General features: G+C 43.3%; 1 protein-coding gene across 4 annotated transcripts in view; it reads left to right on the top strand.

The window, feature by feature from the left end:
* LOC124175120 (neurogenic locus Notch protein) overlaps positions 1 to 7,311 on the top strand; it is a 156,951-nt gene extending 149,640 nt beyond the window's left edge. For 3 of the 4 annotated variants that reach the window (XM_046555035.1, XM_046555037.1, XM_046555038.1), the window contains 3 exons: positions 89 to 1,937; positions 2,086 to 3,872; positions 3,956 to 7,311. In XM_046555035.1, coding sequence (XP_046410991.1) covers positions 89 to 1,937; positions 2,086 to 3,872; positions 3,956 to 5,037 — 4,718 coding nt within the window. In that variant the 3' untranslated portion in view covers positions 5,038 to 7,311. The remainder of the gene's footprint in view (positions 1 to 88; positions 1,938 to 2,085; positions 3,873 to 3,955) is intronic. The other variant, XM_046555036.1, reaches the window with a different exon arrangement.
* Positions 7,312 to 13,071: the final 5,760 nt, after the last annotated feature.

Below are 13,071 nucleotides of genomic sequence, written 5' to 3'. Positions count from 1 at the left end.
GTGTCGTATATACGATATAATGTACAATATTGTTATCTTTCGATCAAGTGCAATATTGCGACTACACGACTTGTTTATTTTGTTACAGACCCGTGCCAAAACGGAGGCACCTGTTTAGATGGGATCGGAGATTACACCTGTCTTTGCGTGGATGGATTCAATGGGAAGCATTGCGAAATAGACATAGACGAATGCGTCTCCGCGCCTTGTCAAAACGATGCGATATGCAAAGAGTATGTGAACTCGTACACCTGCCAATGCAAGCTCGGATTTTCCGGAATAAATTGTCAGACCAACGACGAGGACTGCACGGAAAGCAGTTGCATGAACGCAGGAAGCTGCAATGACGGTATAAACAATTACACCTGCGTCTGTCAGCCCGGATACACAGGAACGAATTGCCAATACAGAATCAACGAGTGTGACAGTTTGCCCTGTCTGAATGGAGCAACGTGTCACGATCATGTACAGTACTACACCTGCCACTGTCCTTACGGTTATACCGGCGATCGTTGCGACAAGTTCGTCGACTGGTGCGCGGACACACCGTGCGAAAACCAAGCGACCTGTGTCCAGCACAAGAATAAATATCACTGCAATTGCTCGCCTGGCTGGACCGGCAAAGTATGCGACGTTGAAATGGTATCGTGCAAGGATGCCGCGGTGAGGAAAGGTGTGCCTGAGAAAAATCTATGTAACAACGGGACCTGTGAGGACATCGGAAACAGCCATCGATGCCACTGCACCGACGGCTACACGGGTTCCTACTGCCAGGAGGAAATCGACGAGTGCGAATCGCTGCCGTGCCAAAACGGTGCGACCTGCAATGACTTGGTCGGCTCGTATCAGTGCCGATGCAAGGTTGGCTTTCAAGGACAGAACTGCGAGCTGAACGTTGACGACTGTAATCCAAATCCGTGTCAGAATGGTGGAACCTGCCACGATTTGATAAACAACTTCACCTGCTCATGTCCGCCCGGGACTCTCGGAATTCTTTGTGAGATAAACGTCGACGATTGTGTCGTCGGTGCGTGTCACAACAATGGTACCTGCACCGACAAGGTTGGTGGATTCGAGTGCCGATGCCCACCCGGATTCGTCGGACCGAGATGCGAAGGTGACATCAATGAGTGTTTGTCGAATCCCTGCGCAAATCCCGGCACCCAAGACTGCGTGCAGTTGGTCAACAACTATCACTGCAACTGCAAGCCGGGCTACATGGGTCGCCATTGCGAGGTCAAGGTGAACTTTTGCGACAGTTCACCATGCCAGAATGGCGGCGTATGTACCGCCAGACAGGCAGGTCATAGCTGTCTATGCGCGACTGGGTATTTTGGTAAGAATTGTGAGTTCTCCGGGTCTTATTGCGATTCTGAGCCCTGTTTGCACGGTGGTAAATGCAGAATAGCAGAGAGCGATATCGGCTACAGATGTCACTGTCCCGCTGGGACTACTGGAACCCATTGTGAAATTGATACCAGGGACGAATGTGCTAGTAATCCGTGTCAGCAGAGGGAAGCCATTTGCAAAAATTTGATGGGTGATTACGACTGTTACTGTCCTCCAAAATGGACTGGCAAGAATTGCGAGATATATGATCCGAATTACAGAGGTGGCCTATTTGGGAGGCAAAATCCCAACAGTATTCTCAACACTATGTCACCATACGATATTGACATTGAACGTGAACGGAAGAAATGCATAGAGAATCGATGCGACGAAAAGTCCGGCAATCACCGTTGCGACGAAGACTGCAACACCCACGCCTGTAACTACGATGGGAAAGATTGTTCCCTTGGTATCAATCCATGGCGGAACTGCACAGCGCCGATAAACTGCTGGGACGTATTTATGAACGGGGTCTGTAATGAGGTATGCAACAATGCTCAGTGTTTGTTCGATGGCAGAGATTGCGAGAAGAAGCTGGAACCTTGCAAGTGAGTACACCTATACACTACAGTTAATCAAAATTCTAGTTAAAGTACAAATATTGGTATAGTTCAAGCTGCAGCTTTGTAGAATAATTCACCATTTCGTGAATTTGATCTCGCAAATATAAACAAAAAATTCTTTTCTCATTTGCAGTCCTATCTATGACGCTTACTGTCGTAAGCATTACGCAAATGGCTACTGTGACTATGGTTGTAATAACGAAGAATGTAACTGGGATGGACTCGACTGTGAAGGCGAGCCACCGGAGCTGGCCGAAGGTGCAATATCGGTGGTAGTTTTGATGGACATGCAAACGTTCCGATCGAACATCATCGCGTTCCTGCGCGACATGGGCCATCAGTTGAGAACAACGCTTCGAGTTAAGCAGGACGAGCTGGGAAACGACATGATATATCCTTGGAAGCGAGAGCAGCTCCAGACGAACGTGTTCGGGAGACCAGCGACTGTTTACACGGATAACCAAAGCGGAGTCACCGCCTACTTAGAAATTGACAATCGTAAATGCACCGTGATATCGGGAGCGGTTTGTTTCCCTACGGCCAACGAGGCTGCCGAATACCTGGCGGCGACTGCCTCCAAGCACTCTTTGTCGAATAATTTCCCCATCGAACAAGTGCGCGGTGTCGTCGGGCAGGATCCAAATGACACCGACACACCGACCAACTTCAAATATGTCTTCATCGGGGTGGTCCTGGTACTTCTCGCTGGTCTATTGGTTGGGGTGCTGGTCACCGCTCAGCGGAAACGCGCTGTTGGTGTCACGTGGTTTCCCGAAGGATTTTTACGGACCACTAGCGGCAGCGGCCAGCGACGCCGTTCCAGAAGACGCGGCCCCGACGGCCAGGAGATGCGCAATCTGAACAAACAGCCTTCTGTCACTTGCATGGATCTCGACATAGCCAACGGTCGCGTTCACCAGTGGTCAGACGACGAGTCAGATCTCCCGCCGTCGAAACGGATGCGGGCAATCGAGCCTGGCTACGCGAGTGACCACACGGTAATAACGGACTACGAGGAAACCGAACCGAGGCTGTGGACTCAGCAGCATTTGGACGCCGCTGAGATCCGGTCGAGGCCCGACGCCGGGGTTTTAACCCCACCGAGTTTAGAGCACGGTCAGGACGTCGACGCTAGAGGACCGTGCGGAATGACACCACTGATGGTCGCGGCGGTGCGCGGAGGCGGCTTAGACACCGGTGAGGAAGAGGATGACAGCGACGGCACCGCGGCTGTGATAGCCGACCTAGTGGCTCAAGGCGCCGACCTGAACGCGACCACCGACAAAAGCGGTGAAACGTCACTTCACCTGGCAGCGAGATACGCGCGAGCCGACGCTGCGAAACGTCTCTTGGACGCTGGAGCGGACGCCAATTCGCAGGACAACACTGGGAGGACGCCTCTCCACTCTGCGGTGGCCGCAGACGCGATGGGCGTGTTTCAGATTCTCTTACGAAATCGGGCAACGAATTTGAACGCTCGTATGCACGACGGAACGACTCCTCTGATATTGGCAGCTCGTATCGCCACTGAGGGTATGGTCGAGGATCTCATAAACGCCGATGCGGACATAAACGCGGCCGACAACAGCGGTAAAACCGCTCTGCACTGGGCCGCTGCCGTAAACAACGTCGACGCTGTGAACATTCTTCTGGTCCACGGTGCCAACCGGGACGCCCAGGACGACAAGGACGAGACACCTTTGTTCCTTGCGGCGAGGGAAGGCAGTTTCGAAGCATGTAAAGCGCTCCTCGACACGTTCGCCAATAGGGAAATTACTGATCACATGGATAGACTTCCTCGCGACGTTGCTAGCGAGAGACTTCATCACGACATCGTCAGGCTACTCGATGAACACGTACCAAGATCACCGCAGATGGTGTCTGTCATACCAAACGGACCCCTTATGGGTACGTACAGAGGCAAGATTACATTTTTTAGCCATTTTAAATTGAACCCGTCAAATTTCTTTGTATGTAACAATCTTTTTCTGTCCTCACTTTAGGCTCTCCGAATCATCCACAACTTATCACGCACCCGACAGTGATCGGTTCGGCGCCTAAGCAGTCGAAATCAAAGAAAAGAACGAAGCCTGGAGCAGGGGGAAACCCAAACAGTCCAGAATCCGAGGGAGCTGTAGCGGTGAGGCGAAAACCGTCGATAAAAAAACCGACGGCGAAGCGTGGCGCTCAGCCCCCAAACCAGGAAATCCCTCAGGGAGCGGAGGGAGCCGAAGGAAACTTGCCGAGCCCTTATGACAGCGCCAGTCTCTACAGTAACGCGCTGCCTCTGGTCGGGCACACGCAGACGGGGAAGCAGCCGCCGTCCTACGAGGACTGCATCAAGGGACAGTCGATGCAGGGCTTACAGCAGCTCGGTCTCGACACTTTCGCGGCGAACTACGGACTGCCCCCAAATTTTCACGACCAGCTGCTAGCTCCGCATCAGCGGCCGGGTCAGGGCATGGTGAGCACCTTGTCACCCCCGTATAGCAACCAGTCGCCGCCGCACTCGGTGCAGTCAAACATGACCCTCTCCCCTCAGGCGAGCTACATGGGCTCTCCCTCCCCAGCGAAGAGCAGGCCCTCGCTTCCTACCTCGCCAACCCACATTGCCGCGATGAGGCAAGCCACCCACCAAAAGCACGGCGGCATGCCGCCCATCGGTTTCGACTTTGAGAATCTCCCCTACTCCAGCGGACAGCAGCAGCTGCAACAGACGCAGCAGCAAATCCAACAGCAGCAGCAGCAACAACAACAGCAACAGCAACAACAACAACAGCAGCAACAGCAGCAGCAACAGCAACAACAAACCGCTCAGCAACAGCAACAGCAGCAGCAACAAACACAGCAATACTATCAATACTTGACGCCGCCTTCCCATCACTCCGGACCCGACGTCACGCCGCAGCACCTGATGCAGGCTCCGGAAAGCTTTCCCACCCCGTCGCCCGAAAGCCCTGGACACTGGTCATCCAGCTCCCCGCACTCCAATAGCGATTGGTCCGAGTGTATGGCTTCGCCGAACGCTTACGCAACAGGTGGAGCGCAGCACCAAAACAAAGGCTCTGAAGCTATCTACATATGATGAAGGATGTGGCGAAATTCAACCCTGACTTTGAGGGACAATTAATCCCAAGTGAATAAATTATGTGGAACAATTACAGTGACTTCAGTGAATTCCATATTATAGGATTGTTTTACTACATCTGTTTTTATTTTACCTGAGGATAAAAATAAGATGTATAGCACTGTGATTAGCGTTAATTATAAGTCTAGCAGCGAACTACTTGATAGGGTAATTTTACAGGTATTAAGTATGCCTGTGGAGAATTCGATGCTGGTATAATGTAATAAAAAAAAAACAACCGGATACATGACTACATAAGCAGAGTAGAGACTTAAAAGAAAAGAAAGTTAAAAAATACTAAATGCAAAAATATAGTAACTACGTACTGACTTCTGTCGTGCCTCTCTCTATACACTAAATATGTAAACGAATGACACGAACGTGAAGATTTATAGGTATTATATTTTTTATAACAATCATATTATTGTATTTCAAAGTTCAGCTCAATACTAATGGTGCCTTCAACTTGCCAGAGTGAAGACCCGCGACAGACAATAATTAAGGAACAAAACCTTGCTATTACAATAGTATTGTAAATATAAATAACAAAAGACCATTCATACTATTAATCGATTTCTATAATCAAGTATATGCATATGTTTATGTGTATACATACATACATACATATATATATATATATATATATATATATATGTGTGTGTGTATATATACATATTTTGTTTATGTGTATACATATATATATATAAATATATACATATTTTATTTAATATGTATACAACATGAGGGCACAGTTATAAATATAACTAAATAATGCGGGGCTTCTTATTATGTAAGGTATATGCAAAAGTTTATACTTTGTGCACACTAATCTGCTCTGTATAGATGCTCTGTATAGATCTGTATGATTAGCACCTTGGCTGATTCATCATTAATTGACTACAGTTGCCCTGTAATTAGTGAAATATTTGTAGAATGAGAATTGTGCCTTTAATAAATTACTGTAGGTAAGAGACGTATAGATAAAATCACTAAATTATGCATTTGACGAGATGCAGAGTTTCCAAATGGCCTTTATGATTAATAATTATTAAGTATAAAAATCAATTATTGTGTAAGATACATGCAAAGTGAGGTTATTACGGATAGCCGAATACCAGAGAAATGATTACTGCCTTCTAACAAACTATTCCATACAAACATTCCATGTCTTTTGCTGTGTCATTTTTTTTCCTCTTTTTTTTTAGATAAACTTTTCGCACGATCACTCTCAATGTTGAATATTTGTTCTAAATAATTATTTAGTAATAATACATTTTTACCTAAGGTTATATTTTCTGATGACAGTAATTGAATTCTCTGATTTTTGACTACCAAAGCCAGCCGAGTTTATTAAGTACTATATTATATATTGGTGATCAGAACAACAATATGCTTAAAAATTATTTTCATAGATCGTTGGGAGAGAATAGACATATTTAAATACGGATTCGACAGAGCCCGCAAAATTATTTGCGGAAAGATATTATATAAAACGGTAAATTATGATGAATACGAATCTGCTAAAATTACTCGAAGCAAGTTTACACTGTCAAAAAATTGTAAATACTCTTTTATCTTATAAAGCTACTCTATCTCATGATCTTTACGATCATCTTTTCGCTCGATTTTGTACAAACTGTTTTTACATATTGTATTTTGTAAGTTAGCCATTGATCTTATTACTATTGTTAATTTTCTAAGATGGTCCGCATAAGATAATCGTCTTTGTTTATCAATTCAATATATTCATCATTTTTGTATCGATATTCTGTAATTTGCTATTGCATCAAGTATAGTCTTTCAACTGTTCGAAATGCAATATTAGGTTACAAAATGGTGCGTTGGGGCTGGTCATTTGAAATATCAATTTCAATATTAATTCGATTTTATTCGACTCTACACACTTTGTATAATTCCAATTCACAATCTCGCAAAATAGAATACACATAATATAATTTACTGGCATGATGTTGCAATTTATGCAAAAATCATTCGCACGTGGTATATGGCGAATTACTGGCTCTTAATGAAGAGGGTCAATAACGCTCTCATGGTGATGCTATTGTTGTATTAGTCGATTACGAATATACATTTAAATGATGATATCCAATTCCCATTGAACATTACCGATTACTGTTCATGTTCTTGTAATACCGGTGTTTTATTAGATACGATAATAAGAAAAAAAAAGCAAGAAAAAAACAAGAACGGATGTGACAGAGAATGTTAACAGAGATGCAAATAATAATTGTTGGGCTTGTGAACCATGACAAATTAAATCGATGTTTGATTTATGTCTAATCAATTTCCGTTAAACAAATATTTTTGACATTGTTATAAATTCTAGCGTCCTTTGAACAAGGATATTTAAAGTTGATCAATACGTACGAAATGTATTTACGTAAAAAATACTATTATACACGAACAAAACGTGTTTAAAATGAATATAAGCTGCTCTATTTGACGCACCATTGTTCTGTGTTGAAATAATGAAATAAGTATACTATAGTCTATAGTTTTATACATATATATATATATAAGTTACGATCATCTAGTAATTAATACTATGATATTTGTTATTCCTTGTAACTTGTAAAAAGTACTGAGTTTTATTAGTATTAACTATTTCATAAGTAATATAAGATATTTTTGAACCTATTACACGACCATATTTTTATAACTAAGTTATATGCATTAACAGATGTAATGATAATACATTATCTAATATTCATGATAAGGTTGTTGTTCTGTTCTACTGTGCTATGCTTCCATGTTTTTAGGCCCTAGTAATGGGCTTAGGTACTTCTAGCATATTTCCACAGATTTTACACAACAATCAAATTGTATTATAGCAATAAAAAATAAAATTGAAGAAATGGATCTGATTATAATTGCGAGGTTGACTCTAACTGTAATTGCCAGAACGCTTTCATGAAACGTACTTATATTGTCGTGCAGTAGACGGTTTCGTTGTTAGGAAGTAATAGTTGCAGTTTTCAAGCCCGAACACTTTTTCTCTTCAAATCCAATTGTAGAGATTGTTTCCACTGATAAGACTTTGAGGAATTGGAAAAAAGACATCTATTTCATTGTGAATTACTACTGGATTAAATTCTTTCATGCGCTATTCCGAAGTAATTTAGCGAGAGAAATCGATTGGGCGCAGTCCCAATACGCTGCGATCAACGCATCGAAAGTTACAGCCAAAAAACGAAAACCTGAATTTTCGACATTTTTCAGCAGGTGCTTTTTCGCTCGCCATTTCTCTCCTGTCGATCTCACGCTCTTTTCGCTGCGTTTTCTGAGTTCCTTGGGGTCCAATTGGTCGGGAAAGAGTCATACGAATCAATTCTGAGACGAAAAATTTTTTGGTAAAAAAAAAAGGAAGGTTAACCCCTTTGTATTTTTGGCGAAAATTTTCGCGATTTTGAAAAGTGCTGGAATCAATTCTTTCAGGCACTATTCCGACGTAATTTCGCAAGAGAAATCGATTGGGCGCAGTCCCAATACGCTGCGATCAACGCATCGAAAGTTACAGCCAAAAAACGAAAACCTGAATTTTCGACATTTTTCAGCAGGTGCTTTTTCGCTCGCCATCTCTCTCCTGTCGATCTCATGCACTTTTCGCTGCGTTTTCTGAGTTCCTTGGGGTCCAATTGGTCGGGAAAGAGTCATACGAATCAAACCTGAGACGAAAAATTTTTTGGTAAAAAAAAAAGGAAGGTTAACCCCTTTGTATTTTTGGCGAAAATTTTCGCGATTTTGAAAAGTGCTGGAATCAATTCTTTCAGGCACTATTCCGACGTAATTTTGCGAGAGAAATCGATTGGGCGCAGTCCCAATACGCTGCGATCAACGCATCGAAAGTTACAGCCAAAAAACGAAAACCAGAATTTTCGACATTTTTCAGCAGGTGCTTTTTCGCTCGCCATTTCTCTCCTGTCGATCTCACGTTCTTTTCGCTGCGTTTTCTGAGTTCCTTGGGGTCCTATTGGTCGGGAAAGAGTCATACGAATCAATCCTGAGACGAAAAATTTTCTGGTAAAAAAAAAAGGAAGGTTAACCCCTTTGTATTTTTGGCGAAAACTTTCGCGATTTTAAAAAGTGCTGGAATCAATTCTTTCAGGCACTATTCCGACGTAATTTTGCGAGAGAAATCGATTGGGCGCAGTCCCAATACGCTGCGATCAACGCATCGAAAGTTACAGCCAAAAAACGAAAACCTGAATTTTCGACATTTTTCAGCAGGTGCTTTTTCGCTCGCCATTTCTCTCCTGTCGATCTCACGCTCTTTTCGCTGCGTTTTCTGAGTTCCTTGGGGTCCAATTGGTCGGGAAAGAGTCATACGAATCAATTCTGAGACGAGAAATTTTTTGGTAAAAAAAAAAGGAAGGTTAACCCCTTTGTATTTTTGGCGAAAATTTTCGCGATTTTGAAAAGTGCTGGAATCAATTCTTTCAGGCACTATTCCGACGTAATTTCGCAAGAGAAATCGATTGGGCGCAGTCCCAATACGCTGCGATCAACGCATCGAAAGTTACAGCCAAAAAACGAAAACCTGAATTTTCGACATTTTTCAGCAGGTGCTTTTTCGCTCGCCATCTCTCTCCTGTCGATCTCATGCACTTTTCGCTGCGTTTTCTGAGTTCCTTGGGGTCCAATTGGTCGGGAAAGAGTCATACGAATCAAACCTGAGACGAAAAATTTTTTGGTAAAAAAAAAAGGAAGGTTAACCCCTTTGTATTTTTGGCGAAAATTTTCGCGATTTTGAAAAGTGCTGGAATCAATTCTTTCAGGCACTATTCCGACGTAATTTTGCGAGAGAAATCGATTGGGCGCAGTCCCAATACGCTGCGATCAACGCATCGAAAGTTACAGCCAAAAAACGAAAACCAGAATTTTCGACATTTTTCAGCAGGTGCTTTTTCGCTCGCCATTTCTCTCCTGTCGATCTCACGTTCTTTTCGCTGCGTTTTCTGAGTTCCTTGGGGTCCTATTGGTCGGGAAAGAGTCATACGAATCAATCCTGAGACGAAAAATTTTCTGGTAAAAAAAAAAGGAAGGTTAACCCCTTTGTATTTTTGGCGAAAACTTTCGCAATTTTAAAAAGTGCTGGAATCAATTCTTTCAGGCACTATTCCGACGTAATTTTGCGAGAGAAATCGATTGGGCGCAGTCCCAATACGCTGCGATCAACGCATCGAAAGTTACAGCCAAAAAACGAAAACCTGAATTTTCGACATTTTTCAGCAGGTGCTTTTTCGCTCGCCATTTCTCTCCTGTCGATCTCACGCTCTTTTCGCTGCGTTTTCTGAGTTCCTTGGGGTCCAATTGGTCGGAAAAGAGTCATACGAATCAATTCTGAGACGAGAAATTTTTTGGTAAAAAAAAAAGGAAGGTTAACCCCTTTGTATTTTTGGCGAAAATTTTCGCGATTTTGAAAAGTGCTGGAATCAATTCTTTCAGGCACTATTCCGACGTAATTTCGCAAGAGAAATCGATTGGGCGCAGTCCCAATACGCTGCGATCAACGCATCGAAAGTTACAGCCAAAAAACGAAAACCTGAATTTTCGACATTTTTCAGCAGGTGCTTTTTCGCTCGCCATCTCTCTCCTGTCGATCTCATGCACTTTTCGCTGCGTTTTCTGAGTTCCTTGGGGTCCAATTGGTCGGGAAAGAGTCATACGAATCAAACCTGAGACGAAAAATTTTTTGGTAAAAAAAAAAGGAAGGTTAACCCCTTTGTATTTTTGGCGAAAATTTTCGCGATTTTGAAAAGTGCTGGAATCAATTCTTTCAGGCACTATTCCGACGTAATTTTGCGAGAGAAATCGATTGGGCGCAGTCCCAATACGCTGCGATCAACGCATCGAAAGTTACAGCCAAAAAACGAAAACCAGAATTTTCGACATTTTTCAGCAGGTGCTTTTTCGCTCGCCATTTCTCTCCTGTCGATCTCACGTTCTTTTCGCTGCGTTTTCTGAGTTCCTTGGGGTCCTATTGGTCGGGAAAGAGTCATACGAATCAATCCTGAGACGAAAAATTTTCTGGTAAAAAAAAAAGGAAGGTTAACCCCTTTGTATTTTTGGCGAAAACTTTCGCGATTTTAAAAAGTGCTGGAATCAATTCTTTCAGGCACTATTCCGACGTAATTTTGCGAGAGAAATCGATTGGGCGCAGTCCCAATACGCTGCGATCAACGCATCGAAAGTTACAGCCAAAAAACGAAAACCTGAATTTTCGACATTTTTCAGCAGGTGCTTTTTCGCTCGCCATTTCTCTCCTGTCGATCTCACGCTCTTTTCGCTGCGTTTTCTGAGTTCCTTGGGGTCCAATTGGTCGGGAAAGAGTCATACGAATCAATTCTGAGACGAGAAATTTTTTGGTAAAAAAAAAAGGAAGGTTAACCCCTTTGTATTTTTGGCGAAAATTTTCGCGATTTTGAAAAGTGCTGGAATCAATTCTTTCAGGCACTATTCCGACGTAATTTTGCGAGAGAAATCGATTGGGCGCAGTCCCAATACGCTGCGATCAACGCATCGAAAGTTACAGCCTAAAAACGAAAACCTGAATTTTCGACGTTTTTCAGCAGGTGCTTTTTCGCTCGCCATTTCTCTCCTGTCGATCTCACGCTCTTTTCGCTGCGTTTTCTGAGTTCCTTGGGGTCCAATTGGTCGGGAAAGAGTCATACGAATCAATTCTGAGACGAAAAATTTTTTGGTAAAAAAAAAAGGAAGGTTAACCCCTTTGTATTTTTGGCGAAAATTTTCGCGATTTTGAAAAGTGCTGGAATCAATTCTTTCAGGCACTATTCCGACGTAATTTTGCGAGAGAAATCGATTGGGCGCAGTCCCAATACGCTGCGATCAACGCATCGAAAGTTACAGCCGAAAAACGAAAACCAGAATTTTCGACATTTTTCAGCAGGTGCTTTTTCGCTCGCCATTTCTCTCCTGTCGATCTCACGTTCTTTTCGCTGCGTTTTCTGAGTTCCTTGGGGTCCAATTGGTCGGGAAAGAGTCATACGAATCAATCCTGAGACGAAAAATTTTCTGGTAAAAAAAAAAGGAAGGTTAACCCCTTTGTATTTTTGGCGAAAACTTTCGCGATTTTAAAAAGTGCTGGAATCAATTCTTTCAGGCACTATTCCGACGTAATTTTGCGAGAGAAATCGATTGGGCGCAGTCCCAATACGCTGCGATCAACGCATCGAAAGTTACAGCCAAAAAACGAAAACCTGAATTTTCGACATTTTTCAGCGGGTGCTTTTTCGCTCGCCATTTCTCTCCTGTCGATCTCACGCTCTTTTCGCTGCGTTTTCTGAGTTCCTTGGGGTCCAATTGGTCGGGAAAGAGTCATACGAATCAATCCTGAGACGAAAAATTTTCTGGTAAAAAAAAAAGGAAGGTTAACCCCTTTGTATTTTTGGCGAAAACTTTCGCGATTTTAAAAAGTGCTGGAATCAATTCTTTCAGGCACTATTCCGACGTAATTTTGCGAGAGAAATCGATTGGGCGCAGTCCCAATACGCTGCGATCAACGCATCGAAAGTTACAGCCAAAAAACGAAAACCTGAATTTTCGACATTTTTCAGCAGGTGCTTTTTCGCTCGCCATTTCTCTCCTGTCGATCTCACGCTCTTTTCGCTGCGTTTTCTGAGTTCCTTGGGGTCCAATTGGTCGGGAAAGAGTCATACGAATCAATTCTGAGACGAGAAATTTTTTGGTAAAAAAAAAAGGAAGGTTAACCCCTTTGTATTTTTGGCGAAAATTTTCGCGATTTTGAAAAGTGCTGGAATCAATTCTTTCAGGCACTATTCCGACGTAATTTCGCAAGAGAAATCGATTGGGCGCAGTCCCAATACGCTGCGATCAACGCATCGAAAGTTACAGCCAAAAAACGAAAACCTGAATTTTCGACATTTTTCAGCAGGTGCTTTTTCGCTCGCCATCTCTCTCCTGTCGATCTCATGCACTTTTCGCTGCGTTTTC

The sequence above is a fragment of the Neodiprion fabricii genome, chromosome 2, assembly GCF_021155785.1.
Source record: "Neodiprion fabricii isolate iyNeoFabr1 chromosome 2, iyNeoFabr1.1, whole genome shotgun sequence".
In the NCBI taxonomy this organism is placed as follows: Eukaryota; Metazoa; Arthropoda; class Insecta; order Hymenoptera; family Diprionidae; genus Neodiprion; species Neodiprion fabricii.
This window is presented reverse-complemented; position numbering and strand designations above follow the sequence as displayed.